General features: G+C 40.8%; 1 protein-coding gene across 1 annotated transcript in view; it reads right to left on the reverse strand.

Annotated features, from left to right (window-relative positions):
• Positions 1-4,342: 4,342 nt before the first annotated feature.
• GNA12 (G protein subunit alpha 12) overlaps positions 4,343-21,241 on the reverse strand; it is a 38,880-nt gene continuing 21,981 nt past the window's right edge. The window contains exons 3-4 of the mRNA XM_071760488.1: positions 12,533-12,583; positions 4,343-11,566 (exon numbers count right to left, since the gene is read on the reverse strand). Of these exons, the coding sequence (XP_071616589.1) occupies positions 10,997-11,566; positions 12,533-12,583 (621 nt within the window). The 3' untranslated portion in view covers positions 4,343-10,996. The remainder of the gene's footprint in view (positions 11,567-12,532; positions 12,584-21,241) is intronic.

Raw genomic sequence — 21,241 nt, forward strand, 5'->3', positions numbered from 1 at the left:
TCTAAGGGTTTTTCCTGTGCTGATCTAAGCAAGAGCACAACTCCAAACCCTTGTCAAGTCCTGTGTAGAGGCTTCTATTTCCAGGTCCTATTACATTTGGTCTGAAATCAGGCAGGAAGAAACCTATGCTAAACACATTCACACCGAAGCTTGGGCCATCTGAACAAACAGATGCAAATTAAACCAGGGCAGCTCTCCCATACACAGAGCTCTCCTCTGCTTAGCAATTAGGTCTGAGGCACAGATGATATCTCTCTCCCTTCACTTCCCCTCATACCAAATGTTCATCTCTATTCTGGTCGCTGCTCCATCATCAGATGGCGGATGTTCTGAGGGCAGGAGCACAGCCCAGGCTGACAGAGTAGAGGGCTCAGAGAGATGGAGACTGACAGGCACAGGATGAGTGAGGAAAGCAGAAAGATCCCTGGCAGAGCTTGTCTGCCATGCAGCACAGTGTCAGGGTGACAGCTCTCTTGGCAGACACTCAAGGGGATCTCCAGAGCTGCTCCAGTTCAAAGCAAACCAGGCTTAGATCCCTGAGCTGTAACTACTCACATCCTCTACAGATTGGCACAGGAGAAGAAACATTCTCACATTGATTATTAACTTACAAGGAGAATTACACATACATTCCTCTCTTTCTGCCTTGAGACGTTAACACCCTGGCCTATTCCCTCTTCTCCAATGAAGAGGAATGGGGCTGTGCTGGCCCCAAAAGCTGCAGGGCCTGTCTGCCCATCCTCCTCTGCCCGTTTAGAGATGGAACTCAAGGGGATGATGGGTTTTGGAGCAGCACACAGGGGGAAGGCTGCTCCTTGTCCTCCCCGGATCACTCAGCTCTGGGAATGCTCTCCGTAGCTCAGCCGCGCCTCAGGGTTTTCCCGCCTAAAAACACCCACAGGTGGGACTGGGTCCAGGTCAGCCCGGAGGACAGGGAATGGTTCCCTCAGAGGAGCTTTGGCCTTACCCTGCAGATTTCAGGGCCTCAAACCAGGCAGTAGCCCAGCAATGTAGTTTGTTTTTTGTTGGGTTTGTTTTTTTTTTTTTTTGATTGGGAAGGGAGAGAATCAGTGGGAGACATTTGAGGCAAGGGGAAGATTTACTCGCACAGGTGAGTAGAAAGATGCCGCCGTAATAAAATTTACAGCTGGATTCCAGAAATACAAGCAACTTCCCGTCTGTGTGATTCATACAGGGAGAAAAAGGGAGTTCTGGCTTGGGGACTCATGACTGCAATTCCTGGAAACATTTTTTCTGGACTGGACGCAGGCGCCGAGCAGCAGAGCTGCTGCCGCCCTCTCCTGGCAGCCTCACAGGCGATGGGGTTCTCATCCACAACATTCTTCCCAGCAGCAGCTATTTTCCGAACAAATCCTGCTTGAATTACAAATCCATGTACTGCCCCATACTCACTCAGTTGTTGCCTTAACAGATTTACTATTTTAAGCAAGAGATGACTTTTTGTTCGGCCTTGTTGGCTCTTACTCTATTCTCTACTGAATCATTCGCTGAACTTCAGAAACTTTCCAGAAAGAGACCATGAACTCAGGATGACAACGTTGCCTAAGGGAAGAAGGCAGCTTTCTATCATAACAAAGTTCAGAGACAAAAGAGAAAAAGGGGTGGCAGAGAAACAAATCAAACTGCTGGCAGAAGTCACGGATGGGAAAGTCCCTACGTGACCCTTGGCTTACAGGCTTAATGTTAGCTCTGTCGTGAAGCCTGAATGCCTGCTGCTTACCAATAACAGATATTTTTGACACCGTCACTGACAGAACCACCACTTACCAGCTCTGCTTGGCCAACAGTGCTCCAGGTAAGAAGTAAACGAGCTTGGAACTCAGAGCTTCCCCTGCTCCCGTGGGCAGCTCCACAGGGTCCACTGGCAAGATGCAGCTTTGCAGAGAAATGCAGAAAAGTGGCTGGATGCACTTTCAGTCCTTAGGCAGCTGGAGGAGGGAAGGTCAAAGCAAAATTACAGGGCAGGCTTTTGTTTGTGCAAAGACTTCCCTGTGGAGATGTCTACTCTTCACTGCAAAGGTTTCCAGTGCTGCTGTTGTACATTACAGCACAACATCTTGCTCTCAGGGCCTGCAAGTTGTACTTGCATGTACAGCCCATGTACTTTCCACCTGCACAACAGGGGCTAAACCAGCGTGAGAAAGGACTGGAAGCAGCCTGGGTCACAGAGGAATAATATAACTGTCCAAGTTTACACAGAAAGTCAAGGTTATAACCAGGGCTAAAGCACAAAGGTGCTCTTCCTACTCGTCTCTGCATGTACCAGAGTTGTAGAGTGTCAGAAAACAGCTGACAGGAATTAGAAATAAACCAAATTGAAGGTAAGCCCCAAGTAAGATTCCCAGCACTTTAAGTAGAGGTTTCTGGGGAGATAACTCTACTTGGAAAGGTGTGGGAAGAGTAGCATAACATGCAGCTAATAAGCTGTCGAGTAAGATGTGGAACAGAAATATAGATGAAATACTTAGGAGACATTTTAGAAGGTCAAGCTGCAGATCAACCATCAGAAAGAAGTAGGAGGGTATTCTATATATAAATGCACACCTAGAAGTTATTTGCAACTCAGCAGCCGAGACTGGAGCTGGTTGCAAACGGTGCAGGAAGAGTTGCAGCAAGAACCTGGGTGCTGGTTGTGCAGCACCTCAGCCAGAGTTTGGTGAGCCTTCTGCTGGAAGAGAGGCAGCAAAAGGAGCCAAGCACCCAGGTGGGAAAGGAGGCAAGTGCCAAGGGGCAGCAGTACCAGCAGCTCCTGTGGGCTCAGCTTCAGGGCCCTGCTGGCAGCCCTGGGCAGGCAGTGCTTTTCTTTTTCTGCCTTGAGAAGTCTGGGTGCCTTGTTGTGACAGGTCGATGATCTAGAAATGAACTCTGCACAGGAGCTGCCTTCAGGAGATCCCTCAGCACGACCAGTTAACTCCTTTCTGCTCCTGCTGTTACCTTTCATGTAACAGTCCCTAAGGTAAGGGTACAAAACAGGTTCACATTAAGACACTCACCTGGCTTAGAGCATCTCCCAGACCATCCTGTGGCTACCTAGAGCATTCTCCACCAAAGTAATTCCAGTCATACCCTTTCTGCCCCAGCCTCAAAGATCCTTGTTTTGAAGCAACTTCTGAACCAACCAAACCCCAGCCAGTGTTGCAGCAGACAAGAGTGATAACTTCAAACAAATCCTTTGCCTGTCTGTTGGTCAAGTGTCTCAGCAGCCTGGCCTGTCACATGTCCCAGCAGACATGGCCAGACAGAGCTCTTCCTTCCCTCCCTGTGAGAAACCTGTTCAAAATTTTCTAGTGCTATCTTGTAGGGATGTAATTAACAGGAGTATTTCAGACCAGAAAAAGGCTGACTTGCTTTGAGCTGATCAAAGACAACACTTTGCAGGTCAGAAAGTACACGATGGCACCTGAAAACCTCCCATTAGCTCACACAGAATTTGCAATTCATCTGCACTCACTTTCAGACATTCTGAACACCAGCATTACACATTATTTTCCTGAGAGAGCTCATCACCTCCAGGAAAAACAAAAAAAAGTCAACCATAACCAAAAGCTTGATGTAGCTGAGGACCTAACATTTCCAATGATTAGTAAAAAAACAAACAAACAAAAATCCCCAAAGAAACAACATTCCATGAAGTGTCTCCAGTTGTGTACCTGCCAATGTAATTAACTGGCCATTAACAGTTCCCACAAGGAAGACTTGCTACAAAAATGTGCCAGATGTGACCTTTGGAAGTACAAGTGAGGAAAGGTTAACAACATTCCTAAGAAATGGAGCTCAAGTTCTGGCAGAATTAGTTGATGCCAGGCTGGCAGTGCTGGAAGACAGGAAATACTGATGACTCTCCAAAGGTCAATGGCTCTGCACCACGAGTCCACCAGGGGACTGGCTATTATCAGATACTACACAGCAGACAAGGAATCTCTAACAGGTGTTGCCAACTCATCAGGCACAGTGATCTTTTCTTGCTGAGCTTCAAATATGTAAGCACAAACTCCAGCAGTGCTCCCCTTCCACTTCCCATCAGCTCTAATACCCAAATCAGCTATTGTGAAATGATACAGACTTCCAAAGGGTTGGGAGTTTCATGTAGGTTAAAGTTTCACCAGCTTTCAATTCCCAGACAGACTTGAGAAGAATGATAGAGCAGAACTGGAGAGGTAAAAGATTAATCAAGATCACAGAATAAGATTTTACTGTGTGACTGCTGTAGTTTCATGCAGTCCATGGTGTAATTTATTCAAAAAGTGTCCCTCCTACAGAAAACTTTTGAGCAAAGCAAAAATGTCACTTTAGACTCTACTGAAAGGTGGAACCCATGAAGAACAGTATAACAAGTCAAGTTTTAATAGATTTATAAAATTCATATATACAAAACAGTAAACTAAGTCACCAAAGCTATAAAATACACTTTTTACACATCACAATATAATTTTATCTAGTACACAGTTTTCATAAATTGAAACTAATACAGCAAGTAGCTGCTTCTATCATGGATGCTGTTTTGGTGCTAGAAAGACACTTATGTGAGCAGTCTGGAACTGTGCTTTTACTTTATGCATTTTTCACCTTCTTTTAGTCTGTCACTGTTTTTAAAGTACTTTCCTGTGAACTGTTAGAAAATTAAGGCTAAACCCAGGCCTTTCTTGCCCAATGCAGTGAACTGCTTTAAAAAAAGAATGATATTGCATAGTATGTGTGTTACAATGCATAGGCACCAGAGAGCAAGTAAATTGCAGAATAAAAGGAAACATTAATTGGCTTCCTAGCTACATGATTGTGTCATGAGATAACTTGGTTTTTGTCAGTTTGCTTTAATACATATTGATTCCATAAACAAGACAACTCATCACAAGAGCAATAAATAACCAGCCATTTTGTTAAGTGGAGTCTCCAAAAATACTGTATCAATGTATCATCAACCCAAGCTCATTACACATGCCAGATTCCATAGCCTGTTCTATAGAAAAAACCCTCATTATCCTAAAGATAGTTAATGGCTTCAATGCAAATGGGAGTCTGAACACCTTCCCAAACCTAAATCCCCCCAGCATGCTTTCCACGTCTCCTGAACTACCAAAGATCATTTCTCTTCCACATTCCCCTTCTCCCTGCTCTCCTCTCTCAGTTTTTGTGCCCAACCACCTGCACACAAGCTCAGCACAAGAGATTGAGAAGTAGTATTAGCAGAGAAGCAGTGATAGTCAAAATCTGTTTCTTCCCTTCCAAGATGCTTTCTCAGGTCTTACCAAAAATAAAAATTTACTCTCCATCAGTTGTAGTTTTTATTGAAATAATGGAAACAGCCTCTTCCCTAGCCATTCCCCTGAAATACTTCTCATGCTCTGCTACCTTGAAGAAAGGTTAAGTAGCTGTTAGAAAGGAGCAAGATCCACTGTCTGGCCAGAGAGCTGGTATCATGTTTTAGTAGGAGCTGAGTTTTAACACCCAGTTATGAACAGATGAAGAGAGATTTAAAATGGAAGGGTGGGCAGCTGCAGCAGGGCCAGCCTTGCCAGCCTGCTGCTGTTAATTCACAGCCAATAGCTCCTTGGACTCACCCAAAGCTTTTGGGGTCAATGCAGATGGCATTGCACTTCAACAGTCTCCAAGCACCATCAGCTTTTGGGATCTGTGTAGAAAACAGCTTCCTGCTCTTGCTCCCTTCCAACATACTTTGGTTCTTTCACCAGAACAAGAACATTGGAAGTCAGTGCTGCTTTGTTTTATTTTGTTTTTTCCCTCCCTGGCTGTAAATATTTTCACAGAAGCTATGACTCTTCGACACAGGCCAAGAGCCAGATTGTGATACAGTTCATCAAGTCAGGCACAAAACCACTAGCACTGACAATCTAGAACCTCCATACTCCCCACCCAACAAGAACACAAGCATATCAACACACAGACAAGCTTCAACACTGCTTTCCAAATGCCACTAGAAAGATAAAGCCTTTTAAGAATCAAGCCAAACTTCCAGCCACCAAGATGAGCAAAGAGAGCATCACCTGGTTAGCGGAGCAGCAGTTTCAGCTCCAAATATTCTGGCTTTACTCACTTCCATCTATGTAAAAAAAAAGAGAAGTGTTAAAACAAAGAAGTGCCCACTTCACAGCACAAAGCAGAGATCACCCCAGCTAATTACAAAACAGGCAATATTAAAAAGCACTAGGGCTTGTATTGTCTTGCCAATTCCTTCTTCACTAGGCTAAGACAGTCCTCATCTATAAGTGCGTGGAGTCAATATTCACTCAGCCCAAGTCTGGCCCAGACCATGCCAGTCAGTCTTCCTGTCCCTTCACAGAAATCTGTTAAAAACCCATTCACAAAGGTAGGCACAGATGTTTGATGGTTGCTACTGAAACACCTGACCCACCACTCCCTGTGTTACAGAATTAATGAAAAATGTACTGAGGTAAAGAGTTGGCAGTGCTATATTAAAACCCCTGACTACCCCATGTGATTTAACACTAGAAAAATTCTATAGAAAAGAGGCTACTACTAAACTTAGAGTTATCAATATAGTTATCATGAGAGATCAGTGTTTGGCTCACATGACAAGCTGCACTCTATGAAGGTGTTTGAGTCTCAAGCTGGCATGCATCAAATTGTCAGCCCAGAAAGCACTCCTGAAAATCTGATGACAAATAAAACTAAGTCAGGTATCAAAACTCACTGCTTGAAAATCAGAAGGCCTTTTACAGAAATCCTGTAGTTCCATGCAGCAGAATGTTTTGTTTCCAGGAGAACTAAAGAGGAACATACAGAGAAAAGACTCCAAAACATGAAGTTAAGATTCACAAAGGCAGCAAAGGGCTTGTTTCCTAAAATGATACTGTTTGGAAGGTAGTTGTCTGACACTTAAGAAAGCTGGTTCCATGTCTGTTCTTTTAATGCCTTTAATTCTTTGCAGATTACAGTAACCAGGCCTGGTGAATACTTGGAGGGGGATAAGCACATAACCTACAGACAGGATGGGACACACTTTTCAAATGCACGATTTTGCATGCCAAAAATTCTTTTAGCTATTCTGATGGAATTAAATTTTGGCCTGCAGTGCCATACACAGATGAGCTCTTCCTATTCCATTTCACTCATTTCTCTTCTCTGCTTGCTTGGCTGAGGTTCAGGATTTAGTTGGCTCAGAAAGCCTACAAACAGTCATTTTCAGGAGCTTCTTCATGCCTGTAACATGCCTAATTCTAGGTTTTACACAGCAGTATTTAAAAAAAAAATGTATATACTATCAAGTTAATAAGTCAAATAACCTATGCTGCCATATGAAATAAAGAAAGATCAATCCTTGGTGTCAAACTGGAAGCATCTTTGAGTTGTAGTGGAAAGCTGAGTGGCCAGTAATTTCCATTCCATAGTTGGTATTTATTTCCTTTCTACATTAAGAACTATTTAGTTCCTTCAAAGTGACAACTGCTTATTAAAAATGTCACAGAAAACTCTTTTTCCTTTTTGATTCCAATTCACCATGTCACTTTGTAATGCCACCCAAACATTATTCAGAGAATGACAGCATTGCAGTCTGAAGGAATGGTACTGACTGACACCCTGTATTAGCTTAAAGCCTATTTTGAGGCCAAATTAGTAGTGTTTGATAAATGGCTCCCTAACAAACTAAATGTTAGTTTTTCTACTCGAACTGCAAGACTACACACGTCTCCTGCAAGCACATGCTGCAAGCACTTCCTTTCTTTGTCCTTCTGAGACAACCTGCTTGCAACATCCCCTCACTGGTCACTGACCTGTGGGTGTCAGAGAAGGGACAGCAAAAGGCTGCTCACTCTTCTTTATTTTTAAAAAGTTGTTGTTCAAGGTCTCCATCTGATTATCATCCTGCCTGTGACCCATTTCCTGACTGGCCAAATGAACAATAAGCCTATAAAGTTAACAAAAAAAGATGTTCTCTCCAGCTGTGTTTACCTGCAAAGTTCTCCAGGATGTCACTTAAAATAAAATTTTCTATTTGTTGCTTGAGAAAGGACTAAGCAACCAACCAAGCCTGTCCTGAGATGTTCATGTGATCTAACCTAGCTAAGTTCTGCTTTCATGTCTAACTGATTTACCATAACATGACTTTCTGGCTTTATTATACTACAACTTACCTTGAAAAAAACCCTCCAAACACAAAAGCCCTCAGCCATGGCAAGAAAGTGGAGCATATTTCTCAGAGAAAGCTGCCACTTAAAAAAAAAAAGTCCTTTTGACTCCCAGGCCAGATTCTGTGTGAGTTTGAGAAGTACTTGACCTTTACAAGCAGTTTCCTGATCTTGGGTACCCTGGTGTGAACCATCACTATTCAAAGTTCAACAGAACACAGCATACAGAGCCAAGCTACTGATTTTTATCTGCAGTCCATAGCATCACATAAGGTCCATTTTATCAATAAAACAAAAGGCAATAATGGGCCTGAGGTGATAAGACTGGTTCCCTAAAACTCTGAGTTAGTGTGCAAAACTGCCACATCAGACAAAAAAAAAAACAAACCAAAAAACCTTGAGAGCTCAATAAGAGATATTTCACACTCTTCCAGATGCAGATTAAGTTACTTTAAATAAATTCTACAATTAGCTCTGTTCAGAGTTTTAAATTCGTAAGGTGACCAAGGATACAAAATCATGGATGGTCATGAATAGAAAAATGCAACAGGAAATTCCATGCTGTGCCTCCCAGGTAAAACTACAGTAGATTCAGACATAAATCTGAGGTAATTCTTGAGAAAAAATACAGTTGAAAGGGAATGCTTAACTCGTTTGAGAAAACAAGCATAATAGTAACCCACCAAGAAAATTTAGTGAAAGAATAAAGCTCACTGCAAACTAGGAAATAAAGTCAAGTCAACCTAGAATCAGGTCAGCCCAAAACAGCCTCCTCTTTCCCAGTGTCTTGTGTGAAGTGGAAACCACTACCAAGAACTCCAAGAAGATCTGAAAGCTTTGAAAACAGTGTTAGTCTTCAGCCAAACAAACGGGTTAGCTTAGAGAAACAAATCTTTTGTGATGAGTAAACTTGTTTGCATCCCTCTGTGTTGAAACATTTACCTTTCAAATGTAATATAATCTTAAGAGTTTCCCCCCCATCTGAATATTAGAGCCACATACCATTTTTCCCCTTCCAGGTTAAAAATGAATAAATATTTAAAAGACAGAGTTGGTCCTGGCAAAACTAAGACTTGTTACAAGGAAGGTAATTCCTGTTTAAGTTTGCTCACATTTAAGTTAGATTTTCCCATCTGCAACTTTTCAGCTGCTTCTTACCTCAATAAGCAAGTTACATAGCACTGAAATAACCACATCTTTTCCACTCTGAAGCCTGCACAAAGAAAGCCATGAGACTCCTACATTAGGAAATGACAAAGAAATACTGATATGAACATCTGCAAGCTTCAGAGAGGAAGAAAGATTCCAGATTTTATCCAAATTAACATGAAAGGACAACGGAACAGGACTTTTTTGACCACATTTCCCATGGGATTACCAGCTGAAGTAAAATGTTGCTTGTTTTGACATGCCATTACAGGCTCAAAGGGGAGAAGAACTCCAGGGAATCTGCTGACTTTTTATGGGTACAAACAGCCCTTCAGGTTTTTATTCTCAGATAAAAACTATGACAAAAATTGCACAGTAAGCTATGTTTGAAAATTACCTAAAGGATAGCACTACAACATTGATATAAAAGGCAGATCTTCAGTTTGCCCATGTACCCCACTGTAGTAGAAAAGATCTGATATGTTTGCACACAAAAAAGGCACCTGATAGTTACACAGACTGAGAGAACTGGGAAATCAACAGTTTGTAGCAACACTTTTCATAGCCTCTTGCAATTGCACACACAAACCATTGCCCAAAATGGGCAACTTCAAGCCTGTCTGTACTCAGAATTAATGTGCATTACTACAGGCTAAAGATCCCATTAAGACACAGATTAAAGGCTAAGTGACAGCAAGGTTTTGCTGTCCAAATACATCAGTGCAGCTGTAAAACTGGGATCTCTAGGGTGTTCACTCTTCCTCCAAAGTCAGCTCTTGGGAACTAATCAAGCAGCTGCTATATTACCAAAACCTCTGCTTAAGAGTTGGATCAGCTTTCAAACTTCTGGATACAGATAAAGCCCTGTCACATTAGACACTGAACCTTCCCAAACAGTGCCTGCTGGGGGGGTGAGAACAGTGCTGCATTTCCATGAATTACATCTCACTTGAGCACCCACTGTGCAGATACATGGTTGGGTGCTTCACCAAGGAAATCAGTTTTACCATGATCTAATACCCTTCACACATAGTGCAAAATTACCCCTTCTCTGTATCAGTGAGGCCTTAACTTCCCACCCAAGCTACTCCGACATGGGTTTTCCTTTTAATTTTGGACTTTTGCCTCAGACTCATGCAAAGCCTTCAGACAAGAGCTGTGCATCCACACTGACAACTGGATTCCAGACCCTTGGCAAAGCTGAACATGCACACAAGATGGTTACATTCCTAGGGGTTAAAATTGGAACTTCCATTGATGTTCTCCAATACAGCTGCCAATCTCATTATGTTTAGGTTAGTTTGATCCAATCAGCACCTCCAAACTACAAAGAAAAAAAAAAAGGCAGTTTGTATGACTAGTGTCTCTGAAAAATTAGCATATTCATTTAAAACAACGTGTCTTCCATAGACAGTTTGTCAGAGATTCCTTTTCTCTAAGAAGGCAGAAGGTGGTTGTGTTACTCAGCATTCCAAACTAGGTACAGAACCTACAATGGCCAGGTTTCAGTAGTGTTTCTAGTCCAAATGATTCAGTAGCTCACATCAACATTTGACTCCTTCAGCCTATAGCTCCTCTGTTGGGACTGGCTTGTTTTTACAGCATTCCTGAGCCAAGTAATTAGCACGGGTCCTACACCACATGCGAGGGCCATAAAGACAGGCGAAAAACTTTGATCTAACCCTCTGGGAAATTTTACACAGAACACTGGCTGCTCTCCTTCACTGCAACATAATGTCCTTCAGATTCTCTTGAAGGATGGTGTCCTTCACAGCATGAAAGACAAAACGGATGTTTTCAGTGTCTATGGCAGTGGTGAAGTGGTGGAAGAGAGGCTTGCTGCGGTTCCTCCTCTTCCTGTCAAAGCACTGCACCAGGTAACGTTGCACATCTTCTAGCCTGTGAGGGTCACCTTTGAAGTCCGAGAAATACTTCTTAATGCTGACAGTCTTTACTTTCTCTACGAGCAGATCCATCTTGTTGAGGAACAGGATGATGGAAACGTTAAAGAACAGCTTGTTGTTGACTATTGTCTCAAAGATGTTCATGGACTCCACGAGTCTGTTTGTGCGCCGGTCCTCCATGAGGACCTGATCGTACTCGCTGGAGGAGACCATGAACAAAATGGAAGTTATCCCATCAAAACACTGGAACCACTTCTGGCGCTGAGATCTCTGTCCACCCACATCCACCATCTTGAAAGGTATTTTTTTAATGATGAAGTCGTGCTCTACTATCCCCTTGGTGGCTTTTCTAGCCAGCAAAATATCTTGCTTGCTGGGGAAATAATTCTGTAAAAGGAAGGAGAAAAATGTCAAAAATAAGTCATTCAAAAAGGGAAGTGACGGGGAAAAAAAAAATAATCAACAAGACACCTGTTTTAACTAGCAAGTGACAAATGAATATTCAAATTTAATATAATGGACTGCTGATCATTTATCTCAACACAAATAAAAAGCTACAGAAGATCCTGAGACTTATGAGAACAAAAATATAGGATTAATGCATTTATTCTCATTCTTATTCTACAAGCCTCACTTTCAGGCTGAAGTTTATGTTTTCATTATGAAATTCTGAGCTAGTGTTATTGTCTTTAGGCAGTGTTCAGTAAAGAAGTCATCACTGAAAGGAATTTTTTATAAAAATCTTGGTCTTTTGTAGTTCATTATTCTTGTAAAGGAGATCTTGAGAGCTTTAGTGGAAATACTTCTTCCAGGTTCATACTCCATGACCAGTGAGTAGAGGAGCATATTGTACTGCAGTTTGCAGTCCAGCCCATCACTGCAGAGATTTGTTCTTCAAAAGCTTATCACTGTAACTATACAGGAAAATCACCTCCCTTTTTTCTCTTGTAAGTCTCCTGACAGATATTTTCATTACAGACTTTGAATACTATGAGTGCTACTAATTTTTTGTTTTCATTTTTTATTTGGTCAGGTTTCATTCTGCTACCTTCAGTAGCACCAGCTCTCAAATCATCATGAAAAGTGAATGAGATCCACAGACTGTGCAGAAGGACTGAAACAAGAAAATACATGCAGCAATATGCCTTCTATAAGCAGTATTTGTGTTTGTCAGAAAGATTAAGCAAATACTAAGCTTTAGTTTCGTAACGCTGGAGTTTATTTCTAAAGAGCACTGAAGCTTTAATGCATTATTAAAAAAAAACAACAACAAAACCAAACCAAAAAGCACACCTAGGCTTCCACTATTGCTTTGAGCTCTTTTGGTTTGGAAAGAGAAAAGATTTGTCTTACCAGCTGACCGATCCGATCCAGGTTATCCAGGAAGTATTTCACTGATTCACCCTGTGGAAAAACAGAGGAGAACTCAGCTTGTTTCTAGGCTAGCAAGTTCAGCCAAGGTATGGCCTTTTCACTGCCCCACATAGACAGAGCTCTGAGCATTATCACAAGTGGGAGCTTGGCCAACATCCTGATATGCTTCAGGAACTGACACCACAGAAATTCTACTCAGCTCCATTCACACCAACGGCTGCTGCTGAAGTGGAGCTGCCACAGGATACCACAAATGTGTGTTAAGGTAATATTCCTTCTAAAAAGATTTCTGTATTAAATCTAGAAAAATCAAAGTTGAGCAGGTATCTGAACAAGCATTGAAATCTAGCAAATAAGTCTCTACAATGAAAAAGCAGTGTTTTTAAAGTCAGTCCTTTGAGTCAAAGCATTAAGTTTTTTGGCCCTTTTATGATAAATGAAGTTACACTGCGTGGCAGCAAAAACAGAACATGTTTATAAAAAAACATTGCATTTTGTTCAAAATTTCTAACAGTGGAAAAAAAGCATACCCTAGACTAGTTGGAATATTTTTAGGAAAGTGAAATATATAAGCCACCCACAATTTTTCAAAAACACCCCCCAAAATCCAGAACATTCTGAAGGAATTTCTCTTTTACAGATAGTTTCCCTTGCAGGCTCAGGAGTTATTATAATGGATTTGCACATCTTGCACCAAGTCCTCCAGCAGTTGTATTGAGAAGACCATAAGCAATGCTTACAAAGAAATTTATTTATTCTTGTGTGAAAATGTGCAAGAGGTTTTGTGGTTTTGATTTTTTTATTTTTTTTATTTTTTAAACAAGCTTGTCCCTGTATCACACTCAAATCAAGTGCCACTTCACACTAATGGATATGAGAAGCCCCGCACATTACTTCTCAGAAGTAATAAAGTTGTTTCCATATAGATGCAGACTGGGCTTTTGGAGTGCAGCAAACCTTGGCAGAAGCCCCTTCTCCTTCAAACATTTCCCTTCCACTTCTGCAGCTGATGATCTGTTCAGCAAGAAAGTATTCTTCATTGTTTGGGACACGTGTCTTGCAGTCACAGCCATGTTGTAAGAATGATAAAATGGAAAATCCTGCTGCCTTTTAACAACTTTGGCAGCAAAACACATTACATATATCACAGACTAGGGCTGTGTCAGTTATTTCCTAATATTTAAAACTGGAAGTGTCTTTTCTTAGAGGAGAGAGAACACACATATTTGCAAAAGAACTACCATGTATTGCAAGAGATTTACAGTGGATCACTAGCAGCAAAAAAAAGACTTTTTGGGGAGGGAAGTTTGCAAAGAACAATTGCTCTAAGAGCTTCCTTACAATCATGAATTTTCATAAGGTGAAAGTAATTTCCTGTCTTTTTTGGCACTCTGCTGGATCAGAAGAGATATCACAGACTGCATGAGTAAGAGAAAAGGTCTTCCTGTACAGCATTAGTCATATTTAGGAGACGGGACAGCCCCAAAAGAAAAGGTCATTGAAGCTACAAAAAAACCCACACAACCCTTTCTCTATCTATTGTGCATTGTCTTACACAATGCCTTTAGATGGGCAACAAGACTGCAAATGGGCCAGGGCTGATAGAACTTGTTCCTATTCTCTCCACAGATGCTTTCAGTGTCCTTGCCTTGTCTGTACAGCCTCCCACGCTGGGAGCAGGAAACAGCTGGATGCACGTAAACTGCTGGGACACACAAGCAGGTTTACCTGATTTACAGCTCCTGCCTCCCCTGCTTCCTGCCCCACACACTCAGTTTAACATTTCACACACTTATAAGAAGGTAAGAAAATAATGATTGATGAAAAAAATACACACTTGTTTCTGCAGCGCCACAGAGAAACTTCAAACTTCTCTGGTTTCTTCTGCAGCTTTTTGTAACATTGCAATTAAGCCAAGTAATTAATTCTGGGAAATTTTAAGCACTACTTGCAAAACACCTGGACAGCTGGGTAGCCAAAACAGGTTGCTGGAGCAGGTGGTGACACCATACACATGGTCTGACACATCTGAAGGTGTCTGATTTGTCTCTTCTAGAACATAATTCCAAGACATTCAATACTTAAGTAAAAATATCTGTTTCCAGTCAAAACAAATCCCTCTCCAGCTCCAGAGGGTTAAGAAAAACTCAAAACATAGAAGTACACAAACCTGAAGAAAAATAAAACCAAAACAACCAACCCAACCCCTCAAAAAAGCCCCAACCCTACACCCACACCACATACTCAAAACCTCCTACTTTAAAGCTGATTTCCTGATCAAGTCTTGTGCTATGGCCTATGGAAGTGTGGGTTCTGTTACTGCTCCAAAGACTTTGAGTAACTGCTCTACATCTTACTCTGATTCACAGAAAACTTGCTTGCTCCTGGGAAACATGTGGAATATTGGAGTTCATCCAGGTGGCACCAACTGACTGGATGAATAACTTGTATTTGAGAGGAAAACATGGGAGCTCCAGGTGTTAGGACTGCTTTGTGTTAGTATGTGGAATCACAACAATTGTATCAACTGAACATTTATTTAGCTTTTAATATTTTTCTTGCCATCCAGGGAAAGTAGGTAGCAGTATTCATTAGATCCAGAAGTGAAGCTTATTTAGCTTTATATCCATCTTCACTTGAATGCAACTTTGAATTCCATCAATAAACTGTTATTTATGCAACACTATTTCATGCTTATACACAAATGTACCTGTCTGTATATGTACATATATAAAAAAATACAGTTTATCAATTGTTCACAAGGTTTTTCCATTCAAGGCAAATTACTATCAAAATAAAAACTTATGAGGTCTTTTCTCATCTTTAATTCTTTTTTTCTCTTGAAGACACTGATCACAAACAAGCTGGTTTGGCTTTTTAGCTGTTTTTCAGGGTTGGTCAGAAGTCATTCAACTACATTCAAAAGCTGGCTTAGCACTTCAAACATTTTCTTCTCCCAGATCTTAGCCAGATATACCCAGTTCACTGGCAGAACTTCCTGCAGAAGTGGCAACAAATATTTAAAATGGATTCATCAGGTATTAAAAATATCTTTTTAGTTTTTGCAGATTGATGACTTCAAGCCCACTATTTTAATGAAACCAGAAAAAAAAAAAGTTTTCTAGAACACTGCAATCTATTTTGAACTATGCTTGCAAGCAGCAAAATAAGTGAAAGCCAGTTATTTATAAAATATTTAAATACCTACAGAAAATCACATCATGGTGCATTAACTTAAACAAACCAAACCAAAACAAACCACTACACAAAAGGTCAGAGCCTGGTTTTTCAGGCTGTAGCAGCTCAGGACACTTCCTTAGATCAACTACCTTCATAGAAGATTGTTGAGCTTCTGTATTTTCAGATTTAAAATGGACTCAAATCACACATTTCCTCATTAGTACACTAGTTCATTTTTTTCTTAAGATCCAAAATTATTTAATTTGTCTCTATTTTTAAAAAAATATTTTTAACTAATAGTATATTTCTCACTTGAAAGTTCTAACAGCAAAGCTTGACATGATCTGTTCTGCTGCTGATACAAACCAGCTGAGGAGGGACAAAAAGAAAAGATGTCACAATGATGTCTTTCCATCCATGCACTCTGTGTTTTCTGGGACAACAGTAGGGGAGGGAAGAATCACCTCTGAATTACTGATTTTATATAATTCTGATACTCCTTTTGAGTACACCAGGGCATGCACAGACCATTGGTCTTCCTTAACTTCTTGCTCACCACTAAAGTTGGATGATTCAGTCTCTCACCACTAATCTTGTCTCTCTCTGCAATACATATCCTCTGAGTACAAGTTCTGCCAACTGGGACCAAGTGAAGGAATAAGAGATGCTGTTCCCATTGTCCAGTAGGATGAGTCACTGCACATCTGGGAATGGGGGGAACCAAGAAACACAAACAGGAGGCCTAAAATGAGCCCACAAGTTCCACAGTGCAACACCACTACTGGACTATATATATTTTTTTTTAAACTGCCTATCTGCAGTATTTTGATAAAGCCAGAGAATGATGATTTGCTTAAAAACTGACTGATGGAGTAGGAGAAAGGGAGGAAAAGGTAAAATGTAAACATATACACTTGCTTCCTGAAATAGTGCTCTAACGCTGCTCTTCTGTAGTCTACATTACTTTCAAGACAGCATTCTCAGAGGGCAAACCCCACAAAATTAAAAAGAAATATTTATTCTGTTTTACTCTATATGTTTTGTACTATATGAATATCATCTTAACATTATGGTCAAATAAGTTACCTTGAAAATAACATCTGACCGTTCAGACAAAGTTCATTGCACAGAAGAAATCTCCCTAAAGCAACATTACAACTAATCTGACATCAACTCCTTTGCCCTTGATAGCCTCATGGCAAAAAGAAAGCAGAAAATACTTGGACAGAATCACCAAACAGCACCCGTTTAATAAAAATAACTGCACAGCAGACTGCATGTAGATTGCTTTAAAATATCCACAGGAACTCAGTAGTAAGAACAAATGTTCTGCAAGGCCAGAATTTATCAGCTTCCCCCTGTAGCCCTCAGCCAGCTATTCAAAGTGGCAGTTGGTTAGATCATGAATGATAATCAAACATCCTATTGTCCAGTCCCCTAAAATACAGACTCAAACTCTTCCTGCTGAAAAGCAGTTTCTCTACATTCTGCTCTGAACTAAAGCACTTGAAAGGGAACCCTCTGTTCCACATTGTTTTTTTTTTTTCTTTTCCTTGTCCCAAGGCCTTTTTGACATAATATTAATTTAGCCCTTCCTGATCACTGTCCCTAGCTGCTAAATTTAGAGTGCAGAGTTTAAGGTAGACCTGTCAGTCTCAGCTTCTTTCAGCTGATGAATTAAACCACACAGGAAGGAAACTTTATACTTCAAGGAAGCTTATAACACAGATCTAACAAGATTCCCACAAATACAGCAAAACACAGGGTCTGAACAGATCCTGTAACTACCACAGACTGCAACTGAACCTGCAGCAGTCACCTGAATAAAAGAGCAGCAGTGTTTGTAACCCTTCCTCCATTCAAGAGTTGTAAAACACCCAGCAGCAGGACTGAGAAACAGAGGAAATCTGACCTAATGATCACAACAAGCAGGTTAGCAACTTGCCACCTTAATCCTTTGAAGTGAACACCCAGACACAGCTCCAGGCTCCTCATCTAAGATTTCTACCAGAGAAACAGCAATCCTCCACCAGCCCTGGAAGATGCAGGGTTAAAATTCTCATGAGGTACAACTAAAAACAAACACCACCACCTCCCCTCCCTGAACCTGCAGGCTCTTCCAACAGATTACTTCTAAATCTCCACTTTTTCAGCCTCACTAGTAGCAGGGCATGGATTTACTACAGCAGAAAGTGTGTTCTCTTCTCTGGGACAGCTGATGAATTAAGTATTATTTTTCAAGGAGATAAGCAAGTCTGTGCTTGCTAAGAATTCCCTCACAAGGATGCTGAGGTAACATAAATTGCCCTGAAATGCTGATGCACGTTCTAGGCTGGGATTCTGTTCCACAGGTGTTCTACACTCTGTCTGGGCAACTGAAATTTATTGACTCAAAACAAACATTAAATTTTCACTCAATCACCAGTTCCAAGGCAGAGATTAACCCTTTCTCCTTATTTAAGCCAGACAGAATTCTAACTATCAAACCTCAAATGTTCTTTGACTTCCTCCTTAACACCAGACTGAGCTATTGGCTTCCATCCAGCAACTCCAGAGCTTATCCAAGTTGTTGCTATCTGTACCCTACAAATATATCAACTACAAAAAAAAAAAGTAGTGTTTGGTTCTGAGCTTCTTCCAAAAACTACCTAATCTTTCTACTGCCTATGTATTAGATGTTAAAGATTGAAACAAGTTTAAAAATTCATTATTTCAACTCACTATGAACAAGCAAGGCAAAGATGGGTTTGTTCAAGCCAGGTTGGCTTTCTGTAAATTCATTTTACGTGACACACTGGCCAAACCAGGATTAAAAAAACGTGATAAATATTTAATTCTCCTCAAAATGTCTGAGCTCCTACATCACTGATAAAATTTGTGGCCAAGTGAAATTCTAGCTTTACAGCTAAGAGATATTGCTAACAGAAGCAGAGTTCTTGTGGTGAAGGGCAACTCCTACACTTGCTGGCTTTTCCCAGCAATTAAATACAGCAATGCCGTGAGAAAGTGTTGCAAGAAAAATGTTTTTTCCAGAATTCTAGGTGTTTCTAAATCAACAGGATGTAGATGAGCAAAATTGCTCTTGATACTATGTTAATAATTCTGTCCATGTGCCTCAAATATGCACACTCGTAACAGTGTGTCAAGAAACAAAGGCATTTTCTGCTAAGAATTAAAACATGCTCATCCTACACTATGCTTCAAGAAACCTTAATGAAAACTCCTCTCATTTTGATTTAACTCCTACTTAGTGTCTCTTCATCACTGCTATTTCTGTTTCACAGATTTGCTTTGACTGGGAGAAAACAGAGAAAACAGTACTGGCCATTAAAAAACCCACAAAGATGCACAGTGAAATACAAAAGGGTTAAATTCTTGTGTTTTAAAAAAAGAATTCTAGAGAAATTCATAACCACAAAGACTCACACTTTAGCTACAGTGATTTAGCACTTCCTAGCCTTCACTGACTTCCAACTAGCACGATCCAAGGAGCAGATGCCAGGGGATGGACACCCAATTCACGCAGAAAAATCACGGTTGTGTTTGAGCAGCTAAAAAAAGTCTGATGACTGTATCCAGCAGCATGCCCAGCTCACACACACACCCTGGCAGGAATGGATGGCAGACCTAGTCATAAGCATCCCATGAAAGGATTCCTCCCTGTTTCCCTGCCAACTGTCTAAGCAAATACATTGTCTAAAAGTGCTGCCAGAACCCTTTCATCTCAGGCACCCCAGGTTCTTGGTGAGGTTGAACGAATGCACGCCAGCCCCACTTCTCATTCCAAGCACAAAGGGGTAAAACTCCCAAGGGAAAGCAAGAGAAAGCAGCAATCTTGCCACAGTTAAAAGTTCTGAGCAGTAAATGGAAGGATGAATCCAAGGTTCTAGTCAGTCACTAGCAAATGATCCCATTTTATTCTCAGCAGGCAGCTACCAGACAAAACCAGAGTTCCCAACTAACACATCAGAATTTAGAAGCAACTGAAGGTTTTTACAGATCACCAGGAATGATGGCACAATCATGTTACTATGTGACCCCAGTCCCATGCTTTGTTTTCAGCAGCTCAGTAAAGCAAACCTGAAATTTGCTCTGTTTACAGAAGACATTTGGAGAACTAGAATAGATACTGACAAAAAATATCAGTGTATGAATTAATCTGGTCAGCAGGAATGACCATCTGATCAAGACTGAATCGTAAGTTTACCTATGAGTTTCCCTTTCAAATCTTATCAGATAAAAGGGCTGGGAAATAATATCTTAGACCCTGTGGGATGAAAAAGGAAGCTAACACCAACCATGAGAGAACATGGAGCTTGGACTTTTCCATGGCAGGTGGCCAGCTGGAAAGCTCAGCAACTTGAATACATAGATACAGCAGGAATAACCCTGAGTACCTCTCAGAACAATTCTTCCTACTCCACTTCTACACAACAGTATTTGTTGCAGTGTCCTGATGCCCCTGCTTTCTGTGGAAACATCAGCTCAGACGTTTTTTGTAATGATTTATTGCAAACCTGTCTATGTCTGTTGTTAAAACATGGCCAGAAGGATTGGGAAAAGTAATTTATCCCTTACATTTGTTTTAGAAAAATATTTTCTTATTTTGTCTTTATGTGCACACCAAGGTGTTTTTAGATCTGACAGACTTTTATGACTGTCTTTCAAGATTCAGAAAGCTGCTCAGTATCTGGAAATCAGGTTTCAGGTGGAAATTAGATTGAAGCAAAATGCAAGTTACATCTTAGTTGCACTCAGATGTGCTATTTAACACTTTAATTCCTATAAAAACAATTGCACAGGCAGTGGAGTGCAGAAAAAAAAAATCCACTTTGTTTGCATTACTCTGCAGTTTTTCACCATACCCATTTCCTCTGTAATTTGTGTTTGCTCAGCTACAGCAAACACAAAGCTTCCAAACCTGAGGGATTCTTCCAGCCAGTTCCTGTGTCTGATTTTCAGAAATGGTTTGCCCTAGTAACAAAAAACTTTTCAAAAATAGCTTGGTATTTGTTAATTCAAAGAGACTGACCAACTTTGAACTATGGAGTGCAGGTTCTGCCAGCTGTCACTACACTTGCTTTCCAGTGACTTCTTAAAGCAGTGGAATTCCACTATGTATCCCAGCTTGTTCTCAGCTGAGAAGCTACTCAACATCTCTCCTTCACCCACTTACACTTGAGATTGGAATTGACTCGTACAAAGCATGACCTTTACATGCACCTGTGAATCCCAGAGATCACTAGTGGGGGGAAAAAAAACCCCACAAGTCATGTTGGTATCTTTTAACAAATCAAAAGCTTTATATTTCACTCACCTTCATGTGCATCTGCTTTATACAAATTAAGCACGATAAGCATTTGGAAACAAATCTAAATATGAAATAAGCAATCTGAAACAAATGACTTAGCTTCCATCCTTCAGGCCTCATCTACACACATAAATTAAAGAAGCCACAGTGGAAACTCAAGTGGATTTAACAAACATCAACATGCTGTTGAGCAGACT

This window comes from Heliangelus exortis, chromosome 17 (assembly GCF_036169615.1).
Source record: "Heliangelus exortis chromosome 17, bHelExo1.hap1, whole genome shotgun sequence".
Taxonomy (NCBI): Eukaryota; Metazoa; Chordata; class Aves; order Apodiformes; family Trochilidae; genus Heliangelus; species Heliangelus exortis.